This window comes from Onychostoma macrolepis, chromosome 23 (assembly GCF_012432095.1).
Source record: "Onychostoma macrolepis isolate SWU-2019 chromosome 23, ASM1243209v1, whole genome shotgun sequence".
NCBI lineage: Eukaryota > Metazoa > Chordata > Actinopteri > Cypriniformes > Cyprinidae > Onychostoma > Onychostoma macrolepis.
The window spans coordinates 17738402-17760869 of NC_081177.1; the positions used below are offsets into that span (position 1 = coordinate 17738402).

The following is a 22468-nucleotide window of genomic DNA, read 5'->3' on the forward strand; positions in this document are numbered from 1 at the left end:
TCTCTTCTGCGGAGGTCTCAGCTTCCTTATGACATGCAGTTCAGCACATGTGGCAGCTTGTTGTCGAATGTTTGTAGAATGCCATTCCTTAGCTACAGATGGGCATTTTGTAAGACCAGTGTGAGATACTTTTACACCTGGAATTTTTCTCTTAATGAATGACATTTTCCTGGCTTGGCATTCCTGTACTGTCGTTGCTTTGCAGATGTTCATCTGCCTCTGGAACTGGAGACATTGTTGTTGTGTCTTCAGCCAGATGTTTAGCTTGTATCTGTCTGTGTTGTAAATGTGGCATGTAGGTAAGAGGGTGTGCGGTAGCTTATGTAGTTTGTGGGTGTGTTAAAGAATGCAGGGGCAAGGTGCCATGTGCCTCCCTCAACATAAAAGATTTTTGTTTGTGATCTTGTTTATAACAAGTTCTATTCTGGCATTTATTTATTTGTTTGTTTATTTACTTATTATAAATATAAATCATATATTAAATATTTGTGCATAAATAAATGAGCAATATCACACAAGTAGCAGTGCGATATATACAGCCATATTCCACAGCTATGAGTGCAATATTGCGTTTATACAGCAGTTCGATTGTACAAGTGTGTAAATAAAAAAGAGACAACAACGAAGTGTCTTTAAAACCCTCTTTTGTGCAGAACTAATTCCTTCTGCCACAGATTCAAATCTCGGTTTGTCAGTTTAACAGCTGAGCCCAAGCCCCCATTACTAATTCGAAAATGTCACTTTAGAATTAGTAACGAAGGAACGCTGAGTTGCTTCATTAAAAGCTTATAGTATGTATTAAAAGCTGTGTGTTGTGTTGTGATACAGAATTCATTCAGTTCAATCTCATATTCACAATAAAATATTAGTTTGAATTAGGGATACTCCGATCGATCAGCCGGAGATCGGTATCGGCCGATAATCACATTTTATGACTCGGATCGGTACTCATACATTTGGCCGATCTCACGTACCGATCGCAATTTGATGATGTCAGTGCGTGAGAATGTACATGATGCGTGGGGACATAAATAATTTGGCGGTGCAGTCATGTCGTTGCCGGTGTGAAAATGTTTTGAGAAACAATTAAAAATTTGTTATTTGTTGTGTATGTTTTGCATGATGATTGAATGGATATTTCAGTTTTTAACAGCAGATTCAGTGATGTTAGAGCTGATCTGCGCATCACTGCACGCGTTCCACTGGAACCGGAGCCGATCGCAGCCGCAGTCAGTGCTTGTGTTTATACTAGCCACGGCGCGGCACGTTTCTGAAGTGGCTCTCCACGCTGCTTGGCTAAAAATAGTCTTTTGTGAGTTAATAAATATAGATAGAAAGAAAAATAACTATATTTGCAGCATTGTTGTTTTCTGCTGTGTTTTAGTGAAAGTAATCTATAATTTTTTGCTGCTCATCATGTTTCTGTTGTTATTAGAATAACCGCGTCATCGCAGCTCTTAAACTTGGCGCCGGCGCGCGTCCAGAGAGAGAGAGAGAGAGAGAGAGAAAGGGCATGGTTGAATAAAGCGTGTTTAGCTTTAGATAAAAATACTAGAGGATATAGCATTTGTTATGCATAAACACCATTTTAAATCAATATTAAAATGTTCACTGTATAAGGAATAAGTTTTGTGATTATTTATATAACATTATTACATATGTTGTATAAAGCTTGAAGCATCAGAATCAGCATCGGTATCGGCCAATCACCATGACAAGAAATCGGTACTCTGTATCGAGGCAAAAATCCTGATCGGAGCATCCCTAGTTTGAATGTCCACTGAGGAAAGCGATGTCTTTGTCATACTGTCCTTTCATCTGTTAAGGGTGATTTCCGCTGCTTGGTGCATTTGTTGGCTCATCTTACAAAGTGTTGTTGAAAGGAAAACTAACTTCCTTGTTGTTTAGAACCCTGTTTCAGTCTCTTTCAATATAAACATCTTTACTGCTGACTCACTCATATAAACAGTCTCTTGTCACCATCTAATGGTGGAATAATGTAACTAATCATCATCACCAACATACACCATTTCTCAATGCTAAATACTAATATGAAATACTACTATTATTTATATAAAATATAATTTATTGAATAATAATATTTAATTAAGAACAACAGCCATCATAAAAGTTTCTAGGCAGTTCCGTCAAAAGTACAAAGGCAGCGCTCTGATATACAGCATTAAACTTATATAAAATATAATGTGATGAGATTTTACCCTTAGCCAAAGCTGTATGCTCTGGAACAAATAATAGATCGAGAACAAAGACTGCCCATTAGATTACCCAAAATGATTTATATCTCATGTTAAATCACTAAAGAGACAAGAGCCAGTGGTAAATTAATTGTAGTTAATTAGTCTACTGAAATATTTAAGAGGGAATAATACACTGCATGTACAAATATCATCCATTTTTCTCTAGGTGATGCCTATTTATTTCTCTTTCCCTCTATCAGTCTTTTCCACATTTGTGTTGACACTTTGAAGGAGAAAAAGAATGTGTGGAGGCTCAATGACAGACTATGGCAAAACAGTCAAAACCTATTCTTGCCTACCACTCAAATCCACAAACACACACTCTTAAAGTCACGTTTTCGCCCTTGCTAGTCAGAACATGAGAAGTCATGAAGAAAAAGTGTTAAATGCATCCTTTACCTCAGGGAATCTGTTGTGAGGGATGCAGCAGCGTCAGTTCTTATAAGGAATAAAACTCTTTGTGGAGAAATGGTATTTTCTGGTGTGTGTGGCCTGTAAAGACTGAAGTGCACTCTGTGCTTATGAAAGTTCCTCAGACGCCTGTCCTGTAATTAGCAACCTGAACTCTCAACAGATTGCCTTTGAAATACCCCCATCAACTTAGAAAACTAGCGATATTGTGAATGAAAGGTATTTGTGGATTTTTTTTTTTTTTTTTTTTTCATGGGAATCCCCAGCTCTCACTCTTACAAATATAATAAACAAACACACATAGAGGTCAACATTCCCTTGAGAGATGTAATTGTAAACTCCATTGGTTATGCTATCAGAGCTTATGCTAGACCTGTAGAGAAATGTATTTAAAAATTATAGTGTATGTTTCATTTTATTAAACATTTTATATAATTTTTTTAATATTAAAATTGTATCGAGTCCTGATGGTTTTCAGATGTTTAGCATACATATAGCACAACTGTTTACCCAGGGAGAGTCGGATGTGTGCGGACACACATTCAAAGATCAGGACCTTTATTCCTTCATTATGTGGAATTTTACAGTACGTGAGTTAACCATAAAGCCTTTCAATGCCCTCACACACTGTTTAGCACCTTGACGCAATCAAATCAAAAAAATCAAATGCTTGTTTTCAGTTTTTTTTTAACTGAGAAGGGGCCAGGTTTCGATATTGTAATGAACTTTGTAGGCTTATCTGCACTCTTGTGCAAAGAAAAATGTTGGGTAATTTGAATGATTACTGATTATATGCCCAGCGATATATTAAACGGATAAATAAAACATTACCTAATAAAACTATACATACAGTACACATAAAGTAATACAGCCAATCTCAGTCGCATGATTATTTATATCATTGCAAAATCTAAACTATATTATCTCCAGCTTGTTTTGTCAAAAAAGTTTAAACAATATTACCGCCCAGCTCTAATCTGCTAAATGTAACTATAATGAGGATATTAAGATATTATAAACACTAACATCATGATTTTCTGTAAAGCTGCTTTCGAGCAATGTGTGTTGTAAAAAGCACTATATAAATTAATTGGATGACTTCATATACTGTGTATTTGTATTTTTTTTATAGTATTTTATTTTTAAAGTCAAATGGTACATTCCTGTAAATTTATTCAAATAATTTCTCTCATTATTCTGTTTTGAGATGATAGCATTATTATTCAGAGACAGCGCTGTGTTAAAAAAGTTTGCACCGAGGGGCCCAAAGATTGACCAGACATTGGTTTTCCAAAAGGCTCCTAGCCCCTGACTGCCGAGACTGTTGTAATGATAAAGAAATGATAAAGAGGTCAAACACACTGAGATGTGCAGTCACGTGATTATTGCCATTCTCCACCTGCCACATCCTAACCCATTATGAGCTGGTATAGTTTGAGGGTGCGGTTACATGCTAGTCCTCTGTAATGATAGTTCCACAAAGTTAGAGATGAATGTTTGAAATCCATGCAAGACCTCCCACACATCTGGATTTGACAATGTCTGATAACCCTATGATGAACTCTGGATTTTGAAAGGCAAATGCAGTGCATTTTGAGCCCTCCCTTTGCGGAGGTAACCATGTGGAACAGAGCCAGTTATTTTCCTGACTCAATGAGAAACTAAACCCTCAGTCTTTGATTCTGCCGCCTGGGTGGGACCATGAGCCCCATGAGGTCATCAAACAGAAGCCGCTCTGCTTGTATGCAGTGCCATCCAATCAATGGCTGTCACTTGGAAAGAAAAGTGTGGCGTGAGTCAGGAAAAACTGATGCATGAGTTTTTACATTATCTTGATGTGGATCATTACATTCACCACTTCCAGTCACACAACTGTGGGATATTTGGTCATCTTAAGTGAAATTTGTAATCCTAAATGTATATATGAATATGTCCGAAGGCCACTTAAAGAGTATACGTATCAGAAGTCACTTCACAGCAAGTGGAAAAGGAAATTTACCCACAAATCATTGTGCACCACCTGCAGAAGTTTACTTACCTGTGTCAAGCAAAAAATAAATTATGTAGGAAGAAGTAAACACTGCTTGGGGACTCTGTGACTCAAAATACACAGCTAATGACCTCCACTTCCTGTCTGTGTCCTCTTAAGTTTTTCCAGTTGTGGCTCAGGAGCTGCCCTCTGCCCCTCACGGCTGCATGGAAGGCAGCTGTTATCCGGCGACGGGAAACCTTCTGATTGGCCGAGCTATTAACCTGACAGCCACCTCCACCTGTGGCCTGGATGGGCCTGAGCAGTACTGCATTGTCAGTCATTTGCAGGTAAAGCCAACATTATTCCTGAACCGTTCTTTCTCTTTCATATAGACACAGAAACATGATCTCATGCTGTGTAAACCATGCTCTCTGCCCCTGCATGTATGGCCTTGCCCTGTGCTCACGGAAATTATTTGTCATTTGAAGATAGATGTGCTCGTGCACGCAGCCCCTTTAGAAGTTTTTTTTTTTTTTATTAATGTGAGGTAAATTTGTGTAAATGAAAACTTACCATTCATCAAAACATCATTGTATTGATTGTTGTTAAACACAGTTTTTAGTCATGCCAGGGATTTTCCGTTGACGTCTATTGTTAGGCAATTTTAGATTTTCATAAAAATCTGTCATCTGCTTTAACTGTTCCTTCACAACTTTGTTTATTAAAACCGTTTGTTCAGGCACCACAGTGCATTCTTTTTACTATCCTTATAGGGACTTTTTATCCCCAAAATTAAGCCAAAACTTTACACACACACACACACACACACACACACACACACACTTGTTAGATTACAAGATACTTTACACGTTGCTGTCTTGCACGTGTGTTGCTCAGTATGCCACACCTCTTTCACTGAAGTAAAATCTGCGGCCTAAGGCTTTTCTGTTCGATACGTGTGATTTAAAAGATCTTGCATTCATCTACCTCTGTTTGCTTTTCCTCTTTTATCCTGAATCACTACTCCTCCCTTTTCCTTCAGGTGTCTATAAAGCACTCTTTTCTGCCCTCATAAATGTATTTTCATTGACTGTTTAATGTTTCATGAATGTCTATTTAAAATGTCTGGTGTTCTTTTAGGTTCTATGTATGTTCCTCTCATTAAAGCGTTTTGGGTGCTTAAAACTGACAAACTGTTCAACCGCCTGGAGGCACCACACGTCCTAGACAGAGAGAGTTATGCTCGTTTTGTCGTCAGTGCAGGTGTTACCTGTCAGCGGTCTGATAATTTGTTTGTCAGTAGAGTGTCTGCAGAGTTCTCCATATTTCCGTTTGTAATGCAATATATCCATCAAGAGTGTCAAATGTAAATTTATTTTTAATTGACTGCGCTGTTATTATTATTGAAAAGCACAGTAGTAATTTTGATACTTGATCCATAATTTTTACTCTGGTCTTTTTTACATTACAAGATTTATACCTTTCAATCATCTAAACATCCTATAGGCCAGGGGGTTTTAAACTTGTTGATGCCAAAGACCTGCATTATATGAATATGAATGCATGAATGAGCAAATGAAGGAAGAAATGAATGAATATGAATAAATAAGGATGGATGGATGGATGGATGGATGGATAGATGAATGAATGAGGATGAATGGATGGATGGATGGATGGATGGAATGAATGAATGAGGATGGAATGAGGATGGATAAGGACGGATGGATTATTGAACAAATAATTAATGATTGAGGATGAAGGAATAAGGATGAATGAATGAATGAATGAATGAATGAATGAATGAATGAATGAATGAATGAATGAATGAATGAATGAATGAATGAATGAGGATGGATGGATGGATGGATTAATGAATGACTAAGGATGGATTGATTGAATGAATAAGGATGGATAGATTAGGATGGGTGGATGAGGATGGATGGATGATTAAGGATGGATAGACTAGGATGGATGGATGAATGAATAAGGATGGATGGATGGATAAATAAGTCTGGATGAATGAATAAATGAATCAATGAAAAAGGATGAATGAATAAGAGTGAATGAATGAATGAGGATAAATGAATATGGATGGATGGATGGATTGATGGATGATTTATTGTTTCCTAAATAAAATAATTGGCTTTTGGAATGGAAATATTTACTTTATTAATTTACTTTTTTTCTACTCCCATTAGAATAATGTTGCATGAATAAACTATGTATAAGAAATATTTTCAGATCAATTGAGAATTATTTGTAAATGACTTTTCACAATAAATATTATTTCAAGGCCATGCTTAAATTTTTTTTTTGCTAACCATAAATAGAACTTAACTTGAATATATCTTGCTAATATGTATATATTCTTGCATCAAAAAAAAAAAAAAACGTATGCTAAACTAGAAATATTAGAAAGTGACTTTCTTTATCTCTATTATCCCTTATTTCACTCCATGCACTTAAACTGTGTGAATCCACAGAGCTGTTAAGCTGCGCTAGAGGAATTAGAAATGTGTTTTTTTTGCAGGGCCCCAGCATAGCATTCCTGTAGTTCATAATCCAGTTGATCACTGCTAATCCTATTGTTGGCAGCTCACACTCAAAACTACCCCAGTAAGCATGCGTCTAGTGTGTGCTAAGCACAATATTGTAGAAGTGCTGATATCAGTGTCCTGCAGAGTTTGTGAAGATCTGAAATAGATACTGAGCTTCCCCTGGTCGTCGCTGTGACCTTTTCAAGGGAGCTGAAGAAATACACGTGTCTCAGTCGGTTTAGCCAGGCCACTGCTGGAGGTTTTGTTGCTCATGACAACAACTCGGCTTAGACAAAGTGCTCTGGCGTTCGTCCACGCTAACGCTCATGTTCTGACCTGAATCCAGAAGGCCCATTCCCTTCTCCTCCTCTGCTTCCAGGTTGGCATGGAACTTGCCCCCCATTCTGAGGGAATATTTTGCATCGGCTATGACCCAGATTTTTTTTGTATGTCTTGGCAGCTACCTGAGCCGCAAGCCATGCTGGTTTAAGTCGTTACAAATGAAAATGTACCTGAAAAAAGGTGTGGAGAGGCTCCTGTCAGACTGCACTGCTGTTGCTGAGTGCTTTTGCAGAATGAGCATTTTTCCTCTCTCACTGTTTCTTTCTTATGTCTTTGTGCAGGATTTAAATAAGTGCTTTAAGTGTGACTCTCAGAAGCCGTATGATGCCTATCATCACGACAGCAGCCACAGGGTAGAGAATGTCATCTACCAGAGAGACAGCAGAGGAGAACTCACCTGGTGGCAATCTGTAAATGGTGTGTGAGGGTTGTGTTTTACGGAGTCCCTAAAGGGAAATTTGCAAAAAATAAAAAATAAAGACTTTCGCGAGAGCACGAGAAACATTTTGCGAGCTCATGCATTACAGGTTCTGGTTGCGTCTCTTCTGCCATCTTAAAAAGAAGAAAACAAGAGCATGCATGCGCATGAATTAGCCTAACTGAGATCTATTTTGGCCTTCAGTACAAAAGCATTGTTTCTGTTCTTGCATTTGGAAACAGATAAATCATCACTGAACGGCAGAAGAACAGCTTTTTCCCTCAGGCTATATTCCACCTGAACAATACACAGCCTAACATCTCAGGACTGTACATCTGTGCATAACTTCTCAAAACTTTTCATCTGTAAAATAGCCTAGCACGTTTATAATTCTTTCTATTAGTTTCTCGTGAACACGTGAAAATTTCTTGTGCGCACACGAAACATTTCTCGTTTGTACGCGAAAGTCTTAATTTTTTATTTTTTGCAAATGTCCCTTTAGGGCAGGGTTCCTCAAATCTTTCCCTGGAGGGCCAATCTGCTGCAGAGTTTAGCTCCAACCCTGATCAAACTCACCTACCTGTTATTTTCTAATGATCTTGAAGACTCTGATTAGCATGCTCAGGTGTGTTTGATTAGGGTTAGAGCTGAACTCTGCAGAAGTGGGCCAGATTTGAGGATGCCTGCTTTAGGGGCTCCGTAGTGTTTTGATTAAAAGTCACATTTTAATTTTTTTCTTTACATTTACATTTTTTATACTTTACGTTTGCATTTATTTTGAACTTAAGTTGTAGGATTTTGGAAACATGAGAAAATGGTCATGTTAATTTTTTTGCATGATAAGTAAAGTTAAAATGAATGATTAATGTTAATTAGAATTATTGCATATTCAAATTGAAAAAATGTAAAGCATAGAATGAAAAAAGGTTTAAAACAAAATTAAAAACACCAAATTAAAACAAGGAAGATGTATAAGATAAGTAATTGTACTACCTAAAAGATATGAAATCATGTTGATTTTTTTTAAATTTTATATATATATAATTTGTATATTTATTTATTTAGTCAGTTTTTTCTAATTTAATACATGATGATGACAAGTGTCGTAAAGATAATAAGTGTAAAGACGTGTTTTAAAAATAATTTTTATTAATATTTTTATTATGTTAATTGGTATATACTACTGTTAATTAGTGTATATTAGTATTTGATAAAACAACAATTTTAATAAAGAATAAAAACATTTTCACTGGTGGTCTTAGGTTTGTGGTCCATACCAAATTATAACAAAGAAAATGTATGACAGGAAATAATCCTTCTACCTAAAATTTATGAAATTCTTAAAAATATAATTTTTATTCAATAATTTGTTATGAAAAAAATTGACTGTATTAGTTCCACTGAATACTTGTAGATAATGACCTTCAGTTTTCTCTTGTCTGTTCGTGTGCAGGAGAGGAGAATGTCAGTATTAGACTGAATCTTGAGGCCGAGTTCCATTTTACTCATCTCATCATGAAGTTTAAAGTATGTATACAGTATAAATGGATATACATAAGCACACCAATATATTTCAATAATAGATAAGTATATATGTCAGTAAGAGTGAACCAACTTCCTCACGGCTAAAGACTTTAACCTTCTGTTTGCATCTCCACAGACGTTTAGGCCTGCTGCTATGATAATTGAGCGTTCTTCTGATTTTGGCCGTACATGGAGGCCATATCGCTACTTTGCCTACAACTGCACCAAGACTTTCCCCCGGATTCCTGCCCACTCGCTGCACTTTATTGATGAGGTCATCTGTGAGGAGCGCTACTCTGACATTGAGCCGTCCACTGAAGGAGAGGTGAGCGTGTGCTGAGGCTATTTTAATAAGGATATGTTTCAATCTATTTTTTATTGTTACTTTTGAATGTAGCATTCACCCACAGTCCCACTATATGATTGTATTAATATTATTTTTTAGGTCATCTACAAAGTGCTTGATCCTGCGATGCATGTCAAAGACCCATACAGTCTTGACATTCAGGGTTAGTGAAATGTAACAAATCTTTTACCATGTAACTGTTGTGTTGTAATATTTTTTTATTAAAATATATTTCTCCTTATCTAAATTATTATTACTTTTATTACTTTTATTACTCACCCTCAGGCCATCCAAGATGTGGATGAGTTTATTTCTTCATCAGAACAGATTTGGAGCAATTTAGCATTACATCAATTGCTCACCAATGGAGTGAATACAGTGATCCGTCAGAATGAGAGTCCAAACCCCTGATAAATACATCACGAGAATCCAGTCCATCAATTAATGTCTTGTGAAGTGAAAAACTGTGTGTTCTTAAGAAAAATCCATCGTTATGGTGTTTTAACATTAAACCGACACTTCTTGCCAAAATATGATTAAATAATTCATGATAATGCTTCCTCCTGTGAAAAAGTCCTTCCCCTATTGTCCTCTGACATCAAACTTCACCGACATATTTCTTTAGAACAGTTTTGGATGGTTTTCGTGTAAACCGTGCTTGATCTGTGCATATTTCTCTCCTGACTTTTTTTTTTTTTACCGAAGAAAACAATATTATAGATAGAAGACTTGTTTGAAGTTAATGTCTTAATGATGGATTTGTTTCTTACAAACACGCAGCTTTTCACTTCACAAGACATTAATTGATGGACTGGAGTCGTGTGGATTACTTGTGTTTTTATCAGCTGTTTGGACTCTCATTCTGACGGCACCCATTCACTGCAGAGCATCCATTGGTGAGCAAGTTTCTCCAAATCTTTTCCAATGAAGAAACAAACTCATCTACATCTTGGATAGCCTGAGGGTAAGTAAAGTTTTAGAAAACTTACATTTTTGGGTTTACTTTTCTTTTGACTTACTGTAGTGAGTGTTCATTTTGTGTCTACAGCACTGCATATAATGCAGCTGCCAATCACATAGTTTGTTAACAATCTTCCCTCAGATTTGTTGAGGATCACTAATCTCCGGATAAACTTCACTAAACTGCACACTCTGGGTGATAACCTGCTTGACCGGCGTCCGGACGTGCTGCAGAAATATTACTATGCGCTGTATGAGCTGGTTGTGCGCGGGAGCTGCTTCTGCTACGGTCACGCGTCAGAGTGCGCACCAGTACCTGGAGTGACCTCCAGGGATTCGGGCATGGTGGGTATCGGTCAAACTGATTAGCAGTTTTGATTTCAAATAAAAGCTTGATTATTGTTTGATTGTGAATGAAGCACACTATTTAATACATCCCATCTTTTTGATTGGACAGATTCATGGACGTTGCGTGTGTAAGCACAACACCGTGGGATTAAACTGCGAGCGCTGTAGAGATTTCTACCATGATGGACCCTGGAGGCCCGCTGAGACTGATAACGCACATACATGCAGGGGTAAGATACTGTACACACGCATGAAGAAGTTCAATACAAATACAAATGGCAAATAAGTCTTCACTTGTGATTTTTCTCAGAATGCAACTGTAACGGTCACTCAAACCAGTGTCATTTTGACATGGCGGTGTATCTGGCTACGGGGAACATCAGTGGAGGTGTGTGTGACAACTGTCTCCACAACACCATGGGCCGCAACTGTGAGACCTGTAAACATTTTTACTATCAGGATCCAACTAAAGACATCAGAGACCCGGCAGCATGTATCCGTAAGTTGTTAGTTTCCATGAGTCTTTTTTGTGCATGGTTTTCTCCCGCCTGTTGTTCATGTTGTTTTCTGTGTGTGTGTGCAGCTTGTGACTGTGACCCGGTGGGATCTGTGGAGGGAGGAGTTTGTGACAGTCATACTGATCTGGATCTGGGTATGATTGGCGGTCAGTGTCGCTGTAAGCAGAACGTCAGGGGTCAGCGCTGCGACTACTGCACAGAGGGACACTATGGACTCAGTCTTGACAACCCACTAGGATGCCAGCGTAAGTGATTGTGTGTGTTTAGTGGATGTAAAGTCAGTTCTTCTCAAGCTCATCATGAACGTGTTCCACTAACATTTGAAACTGTCCAAATTTTAAACAATTTAAATTCAAATTATGGGCTCTATAAAATGTAATGCTCACCAAAGGGCATCTGAATGTGACATTTATTGTGCTTATGTGTATGTCATTGGCAGCATGTAACTGTGACCCCCGTGGCATCACTATGATCGGGGCTCCGTGTGATCAGATCAGTGGTGACTGCTCCTGTAAGAGATATGTAACCGGCCGCTACTGCAATCAGTGCCTGGTGCGACTTCACTCTCTCCATCCAAACAATAACCATCACAAAAATGTTTTGCAGTTTTAATATTGAAAATTCAGAAAATGCCTGTATGTATTTGTTTGTGTGCAGCCTGAATACTGGGGACTCAGTAATGATCTGGCTGGTTGCAGACCGTGCGATTGTGACTTTGGTGGAGCAACCAGCAACAGGTGAGTTACTGATGTCAGTTATTGCATTTAAATATGTGTTTACCCTTGATTAGCAATAAGGAAGTGTCTGGTATCTGGGTGTAGTTTTGATATGCCAGGATTAAAGTCCTGCATTCCTTTGGGATTTGACTAGGATGTTACTGAAGTCAAGAACTCTTTAATTTGTTTAGAGAATTGAACCGAATGGAAGTGCCCAACTGCAAGCTGAAAATAATGAATGTTTTGAATCTATTTTCCAGATGTGTTTTCTATGTATGTTTTTCCCTATAAATATTTTTCCCTTAAAAGCCAAGTAAAAATATTAAAATACTAAAAATATTAAAAATACTACTATAAAACTAAGGAAAAAGTTGAGGGCTTCCACAGAATATGAACTGATTTAATTATGATTTCATTATGAAAACAAATCATTAAACTTGAAGCGTTTTGAAGATATCTATGAAAATTTTCTCTGAACTCTGTTCTCTTTCACCTTCAGATGCAGGATGGACAACGGTCAGTGTGACTGTCGGCCTCATCTGATTGGTCGGCAGTGTTCTGAAGTGCAGCCTGCGTTTTTCTGTGCTTCTCTGGATTATAACAAGTATGAAGCAGAGGAAGCTGTAGGTCACTCCCCTGATGATCCTACTCTTCCAGTGAGTAATGCTCAATTACACGGAGATCACATTTCTAAAATCCACCTAATACTGGCATTTTAACTATGTACTATTTTTCCTTTTGGCAGCCTAAACTACGCAGAGTTCATGTCATATTATCAGGGTACTGCTATAAATCTTCCTGTTGTTATGAATAGGTGTCTGTTCTGCTCTTGGGGGTGATGCTGGTATCATGGGTTATGGAAACAGGATCAGGCACATAGATCGAGCGAGTAATATGAGCATGTCTGTGAAAGAATTCCTCAATTTTTCGGTTCAGCTGGATCTTTCAGTCTATAAATGTTGATGTAATGTGTAAAATGTAAAAATGTCTACTTTGTGGGTTTACATTCACGTGAGTTGAACCCTCCAGGTACCTTCACTTCCGCTGTTCTGTGTGACAAAACAATCAGAGCAGCATGCCTATCTGATACCATCATATACTCTGAGTCACACTCAGGTTTGGTGATACTGTAGCTTTGGTTAAAAAATTCAGTGGAAAAACAACCTTATTTCAACCAGTTAAAATGAATCTTTAAAAAATATATTAATATTTAAAATAAATTTTTCTTTCCACAATAGCAGTTTTTTCATTATAATTTAATGAGGTTTTTCCAGAATAGTTCCCCCTCAGGAACTCAGGCAGTGCTGGTTGTGCAGACACACTGTGGCATACACAAACGCAGATGAACTGCAGAATGCTCCACAGCTGAAGTGACCCAGAATAAGATCAGAGAGCAGAAGAGATGCCAGCCTGTCAGAGAGAGTTATTAATGCCCACCACACATATAAACACACACCAGCACTGTCTGGTTCACACAGTTTCTCACACTCTTCACTATCATCAGTCCAGTTCACACTTTCTCTGCCTGTCACCTCACTCACCTTTTTTTCAGAATGGGTGTCGTGTTGTCTTCAAAAGTTTGGGGTTGGTAAAAATGTTTTTAATGGTGTTAAAAAAAGACTGCATTACATTGAAAATGTGCTCACTGTGTGCAGAGTATATATAATTGATAATGGAGCAGTTGTATACACACTGCATACTAGAAGATTAATATGAGAGTATGGAGATATGACGTTCTGGACATAGCCATACTTTGCAATTTATGCTATACAGTATATATAAATGTAATCTCATGAATATTATATAGTTTGTGTGTTTGTTTTTGTAGGGCAACCCAAGGCCTCAGGCTGAGACTGACTGTGTGCAGCATCTTAACAATCAGCTGAGAAGAAACCGTCGTCATCATCGCCGGCACATTGCCCAACAGCAGAGGGCAGCTCTGAGACGCATCCGACAGTTGCAGCAAACTGTAAGTTGCAGATAACTCCACCTCCGCCTTTATCAGTCAGCTACACTACACTGATGCATCTAGTTTAATATGAACCTGTGAATCTGTTTTCAGCCCAGTGTAAGCACAGTGCATAGAGAGAGACAACCGGGTCAGATGGTCACATGGACCGGGCTGGGCTTCGCTCGGGTTAAAGACGGCGCTGGCCTCGAGTTCACCATCAGCAACATCCCTTACGCTATGGAATATGACATTATGATCAGATACGAGCCAGAGGTGTGTGGTCTGAAACACTTGAGATATTGTTTCGAAACATGGTAGCTGATTACTAGCTGGTAGATCATCTTAGACCAGCCTACAAACAGCAACCAGCTAGTCATAGTCATATTAAGAAAGTAATCACCATCTGGAACCAGCTTAGACCAGAAACAGCTACCACGTTTCAAAACACAAATACCAGTTTAAACTGGTTTAAATGTCCTTAAACATTGCAAAAAAAAATTATTTTCTTCCTTAGTATTTTTTACTTAGTATTTTAGTATTTACTTTGTATTTTTGTCTCGTTTTCTAATATAAACATTCTTAAATCAATACACATTTACTTAAGAAGGAAAATTACATCATATAAAGTTTTGTTTTTTTGAAAAATGTTATCAAAATTAAGTGAATTTAAGCTTAAAACAAGAAAAAAATATCTGAGTGAGGTCAGAAAAATAATTAAAAGATTAAACTGTTTTTTTCATACCTCATTGACAGATTTCTTTTCTTGTTTTAAAGGGATACTCCACACCAAAATGAACATTTTGTCATTAATCAGTTAGCCCCATGTTGTTCCAAACCCGTAAAAGCTTTGTTCGTCCTCGGAACACAATTTAAGATATTTTGGATGAAACCCGGGAGGCTTGTGACTGTCCCATTGACTGCCATGTAAATTACACTGTCAAGGCACAGAAAAGTATAAAAAAAACATTGGCAAAATAGTCCATCTGCCATCAGTGGTTCAATCTGAATTTTATGAAGCGACAAGAATACTTTTTGTACGCAAAGAAAATAAAAATAACGCCATTTATTCTACAATTCATGTCACCACTGATGGCAGATGGACTATTTTGGAGATGTTTTTTATACTTTTCTGTGCCTTGACCGTGTAATTTACTTGGCAGTCAATGCCAAAGTCACAAACCTCCCGGTTTTCATCCAAAATATCTTAAATTGCGTTCCGAGCACAAACAAAGCTTTTACGGGATTGGAACGACATGAGGGTAAGTGATTAATGACAAAATTTTCATTTTGGGGTGGAGTATCCCTTTAAGCATAAACTCACTTAATGTTGATACATTTTGCAGAATTTTTTCATTTTGTTTTTCAGGTAAATGAAAGTTGAGATATTTGTACTAGACAAACATACAAGGTTTTTTCCTTGTAGATTTGAAAAAAAAAAAAGTAGTGTATTTACTTAATAAAATATCCCAAAATCTTATATTTGATTTAAAATTAATGATATTATTAATCATTTTCTCTGTTCTTTTTTGTTTGTATGCAGTCCACAGAGGACTGGGAGGCTCTAGTGAGCGTCACGTCCCTGGATTTACCCACAAGTCTTCGCTGTGGAAACATGCTGCCCACAGAGCAGATGTACAGAGTCACAATGTCCCACCAGAGGAGGTAATATCATTGTGTTTATGTCTGTGTGTGTCCGTGTTTACCTGGCATATCAGGAATGCTTTGTTCTTGGATGCAATTACGCATTGATATTTCTTTGTAAGCACTCCATTCATAGTTAGTGTAGTGTAGACTTATGTATTATTGTGTATTATGTACAAAGTACTATTTTAAAGCTTGTTTAGCCCACCCTCACTTCATGGGAAACAGAGTTCCACGGCAGTTGTTTTGATCATTTACCTGCAAGGGGTGAGTTTTTGGGTGCCATTGAAATCTGACTCTAATCTGATTTCTGGCCTCGTCCCAGGGCTCAGGGAATGCAGGAGCAAATTAGACTCTGTCAAATGCTGAAAGAATTAAAAAATAAGATACTGGCTGAGTGAGAAAGTGGGAGAAACGAGAAAAAATGAAAGGAGACAGGGAGTCAGGTGAGTTCAGGAAGTTCAGTCTGGACATATTACCGGTCTAAGTCTTTCGATGGGGAAATAAAACCCAGGCAGGAGATAAGACTTCACAGACATCGTCAGGCTGGTGGAGCTGCTGTCTTACTGAGGAAACTAAATAAGGATGGCTGTCTGGTGCTGGAAAGGGATTTGAGTCAATGAATGTTGTTAACATAGGGAAAGGAAGCAGCTGTATGTGCTCCACCCAATTAAAGCTGGTGAAATATACTGGCAGTTTGTGAATAAAAATACTAATCATATCTCACATGATACTTTTCATATTTCAGTGATATGAACTACCGTTCAAAAGTTTGGGGTCAGTAAGATATTCATTTATTATTATTATTATTATTTTAAAGAAATACTTTTATTTAGCAAGAATACATCCAGTTGAAAAGTGGCTGTAAAGACATGTATAATTTTACCAAAAACCCCAAAACAATTCAAATCAATACTGTTCTATTTAAAGAATCCTTAAACAAATGTATGAAGTTTTCCAAAAAATATTAAGCACAGCTGTTCTCAACATTGATAATAATAAGAAATGTTTCTTGAGCAGCAAATCGGCAGAAATAAATGACATTTTAAAATATACTCAAATATATATATATATGTGTATGTATATATATATATATATATATATATATATATATATATATATATATATATATATATATATTTATTTTATTTTTATTTTTTTTTGTATCAAGTAAAAGCAGTCTTGGATAAGCATTAAAACAAACTTTTGAATGGAAGTATGTAGATTTTCAAAATGTGTTTTTATTTTAATTGGAAAAGTATTATATGATTATGATCTACTGAAACTATCTTAAAACTTTATTTAGAAAGTTAAATTAGACAATAAATTTAAGATTTTTATTGGATCCCATCATATTTTTGGACCCCACTGTATGTTTAGACATTTTTAATTGATTTGTAGAGTAAAGGGAAAGAAATATGCATGATTAGACTGTTAATCAATATTGTTAATAATGGTTTGTAACTCTTGACAGGTACGTTGAAATGCCAAGGCCCTTTTGCTTTGAGCCAAACAACCAGTATGTGGTGTCCATCCGTTTCCAGCGTCATGCTGTGTCTCACCGACATCTCACCGCCTTCACTCTGATAGACTCCGTAAGGATCCTCTCTCATTTACCATTATCAGTCATTTTTACATATTATTAAAAGCTTAAAGGGATAGTTTACCCAAAAAAGATAAATCGGTCATTAATTACTTATGTCGTTCCAAACCTTCATTCACCCAACAAACACAAATAAAGATATTTTCTGGCCCTGCATACTAGACAGCAAGGGTCCTACCATGTTCAAGGCCCATAAAGGTAGTAAGGACATCATTAAAATAGTCCATGTGACATCAGATCAGTGGTTCAATTGTAATGTTATGAAGCTACGAGAATACTTTTTGTGTGGAAAGAAAACAAAAATAACTACTTTATTCAACAATTTCTTCAATGTTGTTATTTTTATTTTATTTTTTTGCGCACAAAAAGTATTCGGTCCCACTTTATATTAGGTGGCCTTAACTACTGTGCACTTACATTTAAATTAATCATTTGGTACAATGCACTTATTGTGTACATACATGTTTTTACATTGTACTTATATTTTTAAGAATACCTATATATAGTTACATCTGTAATTAATTTCTGTAATTACATTTATAATTACACTGTTGACTCATCCCTTACACCTTAACCCACCCTTAAACCAACCCATACCACCAAACCTGTCCCTAACCTTACCCATATCCCACCTCAATAGCAGTAAAAGTGTTTTGCAATACAGTATGAACACAATAAGTACATTGTACTTATTTTTTGATGTACATAGTAGTTAAGGCCACCTAATATAAAGTGTGACCAAGTATTCTACTAGCTTCAAAACAGTCCATGTGACATCAGTGGTGCAACTTTAACATTTTTAACGATGCCCATAACTAAATAATGAGTAATTAATGACTGAATTTTCATTTTTGGGTGAACTGTCCCTTTTTGAAACAAGGAAAGCATGTGGTGCAATTTCCTAACCACAGTAAAAACAAGCACTGCCCCCTGCTGGTGCAGTTACATAATTGTTATGGCTACTGTTGATGTAATAATGACAAATGCTTGCTCTTTCTCTCTCTCCCCACAGCTTGTACTTATACCCAGGTATGATGAGCTCCCAGGTTTCAAGGGTGATGATGCCCCAGATGAGCGTCGACGCCTGGAGATGGAGTTGTACATGTGTTTGGATTCCTTCATGACCGTGCCGATGCCTGCACTGGCCGAGCTGTGCACTACACTCATCTGCAGCATCTCCGCAATCATGTATAACGGTGCCCTGGGTGAGTCACACAGTAATGAGGTCAAAGCTGAAGATCCCTCCACAATGTCCTGTCAGAACAACAGTCACATCACAACACATCAATTAATTTTTTATTCAGATCAATCTCATGCTGTTGTTTAGATTCTTATGAATGGCTTGATAATAGTTTGAACTTTTTATTTCTGCAGCATGTCATTGTGACCCTCAGGGTTCACTGAGTGCCGAGTGTGACAAAGTCGGAGGTCAATGCCACTGTAAACCCAATGTTATTGGCCGTAAATGTGATCAGTGTGCGCCAGGGACGTACGGATTTGGGCCATATGGCTGCACTGGTAAGACACTTTTTTTTGTCAGAGGAGAATAAGAATTTTAATTGATATTTAAATGAATAGTGCCGTCTTTGTTTTGTTTTTAATATCGTAACTGTTCATTTTTTCAGAAATGTTCAGGATTTTAATTCAATTTGATGCATTTCTCATTGTCCCTCACTCCCTTTTCTCTGCCTGCAACAGTATGTGACTGCCACTCTCAGGGCTCTGAAGGGCATCAGTGTGACCCCGTGACGGGCCAGTGTCCGTGCCAGCATGGGGCGACTGGACGCCAGTGCTCTGAATGCCAGCCAGGACAGTGGGGATTTCCAAACTGTAGGCAGTGCCAGTGTAATGGCCATGCTGAGAGCTGTGACCCTGAAACAGGTGCCTGCTATGAGTGCAGAGACTACACAGCTGGACAGCTGTGTGAAAGGTGATACTGACTAAATCAATGTTGACAAATTACATTTGGGTCACTGATTTATGTCTCAAAGTGATGCATGCCATGCAAAGGAGGGTGAAGCTGTTACAATCTGTATATCAAATATGACAAATTATTAAAGTAAATTCATTAATAAATAAATATAGATTTTTCTATATTAGATACTGACTTCAAATGTTTGAATGGTAGTGTAAGATTTGTTGATTTTATTCTGCAAGGATGCATTAATTTGACCAAAAATGACTGTAAAGACTTTTACATTTTTGCAGTGTCTATTTCAGATTTTTTATTTTTATTTTTTACTTTGTATTTGTCAGAGAATCCTGACAAAAATGCATCATGGTTTCCACATAAAAAATGTTTATTGAGCAGCAAATCAGCATATTATAATGATTTCTGAAGGATCATGTGACACTGAAGACTGGAGTATTGGATGTAGAAAATTCAGCTTTGCCATCACAGAAATAAATTATATTTTTAAACATATTCAAATAGATAATAGTTATTTTAAATCGCAATAATATTTCACAATATTTCTGTTTTTACTGTATTTTTCTTATTAAATAATTGCAGCCTTGGTGAGCATATGTAAGAGACTTTCTAAAACAAAACAAAAAATAAAAATAAAATGGTAACAAAAAATCTTTTAAAGACTAAAAATTAAAAGCCAAAATATTTGTATAATTTTTATTTAACAAAATAAAATACTGCATAAAATATTATGTTTAATAAATAATAATATTAATAACATTATAACATAACATTAATATGTGGTATTATGCTAATATGCATGCAAGTGTAGTGAGACCAAAAAAATAGTATTAAATTAATTAAGAAATTAAATGAATAAGATATTATTCTCTAAAGAAGTGTATCTATTATTCTGTCCTTTCTTACTTTAGGTGTGTAAACGGTTTCTATGGTAACCCAATATTGGGTTCAGGTGAGCACTGTCGCCCCTGTCCATGTCCAGGAAGCCCTGACAGCGGACACTCCAATGGAGCTTCCTGTCAGGCAGACTATGCCTCCAATCAGATCCTCTGCCAGTGTGGTGAAGGCTATGCAGGTAAAATAGTGTCACTAAATCAATAGTTTTTCATTGTCATTAAGTAGGTTTACTGACAGTTTCCTCTCAGGTCCTCGCTGTGATCGCTGCGCCCCTGGGTACTATGGGGATCCTGGGCAGCCTGGCGGGATGTGCCAGCCGTGCCAGTGCAACAAGAACATTGACCCCCAGGACCCAGAGTCATGTGACCCACGAACCGGCCAATGCCTCAAGTGCCTGTATAACACAGACGGCCACTCTTGTTCTGAGTGTAAACCAGGATATTATGGAAACGCTCTTGCTCAGGACTGTAGGCGTAAGTACAGTGACTCTAAAGCTTCAAAACCTAATTGCATTTACAAAGAATTGGAAGTGAATTTATGCGTTTATGTGTAATTCTGCACTCTGTCTCGTCCTGCAGGCTGTACTTGTGTAACTGCAGGCACTGATGAAGACTACTGTACTGATGGAGTGTGTCACTGTGATAAACGGACTGGCCAATGCCCCTGCAAGCCAAACATCATTGGCCACAACTGTGACCAGTGCGCCCCCAACCACTGGAACTTCGGCTCGGACTGTGGATGTGAACCCTGCGAATGTGCCCAACCAAATGCCCTCAGCACCCACTGCAACATGGTATGTCCTGTGGCATACAGTATCTTTCTTCATCATTACAGCTGTATTTTATCAGGGTTATTCTCTCAAGATTGAAACCTCAACATAAAACAATATATAACAATAAACACATAGGTCGAGGTAAAATGACATGAACACATGTGACTATACATTACAACAAGGGTATTCAAACCCCCAAATTTGATGAAATATATAAATGGCAACTGACTGTTTATTGTCATGCATAAACATGCAAAAACATACGGTGCTACTAAGCTTGAAATTATATAAACGACATGTTTCTTTATTGTCATGACATTTTTATTTTGTTATCTCCTCACGAGAACGATGGGGAAGAAAGGGAACAGACAATAAATTACAGAGACAATAAATATAAAGAATATACGATAAAGTACAAGACGATAAAAAATATAAAAACAATATTGTTACGTGCCTGGCTCAAAGCAAGCAACAGAGTAAGGGAAAGACCACACGCGGAATCGCAACATATAAATATCTTTGATTTATTAAATAAATAGAATTTAACAGAATAGATTTTATACAGTCAGTAAATGAAGTTAGCTTTGAAAAATAAAAAGGTAAGCAATCAGTGTAGTGTGGTGTAATGAATAAACAAAACAAAATCCTAAACGGTGCGGGAGAAATGGAACAACGGCAGAGCTCTCCCTTCCCGGTCTCATCTGAAGCGTCTTTAAAGGACCAGGAACTGATTAGCACAATTCCAAACACCTGCGCCCAGCTCACCTGTAGGAGACAGACACAGCACACAGACAAGAGGAGGAGCCAAGCAAAACCGTGACAATATGCAATAAAGGACAAAACAAGGAGGCATAGCAAAAATGAACAATGACATAAGTATAGGTACTTTTGAATTTCCTTTTTTTTAATTGCCAATATATATATGCTACAAACGTTCAAAAGGGTCAGAAAGATTTTTTAAATATATATATTTTTTTAATTATTCAGCAATGATGTATTAAATTAATCAATTATATTTAAAGATATTTATAATGTTACAAAAGATTTCTATTTCAAATAAATGCTGTTCTTTTGAACTTTCTATTCTTCAGATTGTCTTGAAAATCTGGAAATATCGTCACAGTTTCCACAAGAATATTAAGCAGTCTTCATTATAGATAATAATAATAGAAAAAGTTTCTTGAGCACCAAATCAGCATACAGTATTAGAATTTCTGAAGGATCCTGTCACAAAGAAAACTATAGTTATGGATGCAGAAAATTCAGCCTTGACATCACAGGAATAAATTACTTTTTAAATGTATTAAAATAGAAAATTGTTATT

The 22468-nt window shown here is 37.0% G+C and overlaps 1 protein-coding gene across 3 annotated transcripts in view; it reads left to right on the forward strand.

The window, feature by feature from the left end:
- Positions 1-22468, forward strand: part of lamb2l (laminin, beta 2-like) — a 43186-nt gene that overhangs the window by 14249 nt on the left and 6469 nt on the right. For 2 of the 3 annotated variants that reach the window (XM_058763270.1, XM_058763271.1), the window contains exons 3-24: positions 4819-4988; positions 7802-7937; positions 9392-9465; positions 9599-9787; positions 9908-9971; positions 10911-11113; positions 11226-11346; positions 11427-11615; positions 11700-11879; positions 12074-12186; positions 12292-12371; positions 12850-13006; positions 14179-14319; positions 14413-14574; positions 15842-15963; positions 17417-17537; positions 18558-18750; positions 18920-19063; positions 19244-19475; positions 20387-20550; positions 20621-20845; positions 20951-21165. In XM_058763270.1, the coding sequence (XP_058619253.1) occupies positions 4819-4988; positions 7802-7937; positions 9392-9465; positions 9599-9787; positions 9908-9971; positions 10911-11113; positions 11226-11346; positions 11427-11615; positions 11700-11879; positions 12074-12186; positions 12292-12371; positions 12850-13006; positions 14179-14319; positions 14413-14574; positions 15842-15963; positions 17417-17537; positions 18558-18750; positions 18920-19063; positions 19244-19475; positions 20387-20550; positions 20621-20845; positions 20951-21165 (3395 nt within the window). Of the gene's footprint in view, positions 1-4818; positions 4989-7801; positions 7938-9391; positions 9466-9598; positions 9788-9907; positions 9972-10646; positions 10773-10910; positions 11114-11225; positions 11347-11426; positions 11616-11699; positions 11880-12073; positions 12187-12291; positions 12372-12849; positions 13007-14178; positions 14320-14412; positions 14575-15841; positions 15964-17416; positions 17538-18557; positions 18751-18919; positions 19064-19243; positions 19476-20386; positions 20551-20620; positions 20846-20950; positions 21166-22468 lie in introns of those variants that run through there. The other variant, XM_058763272.1, reaches the window with a different exon arrangement.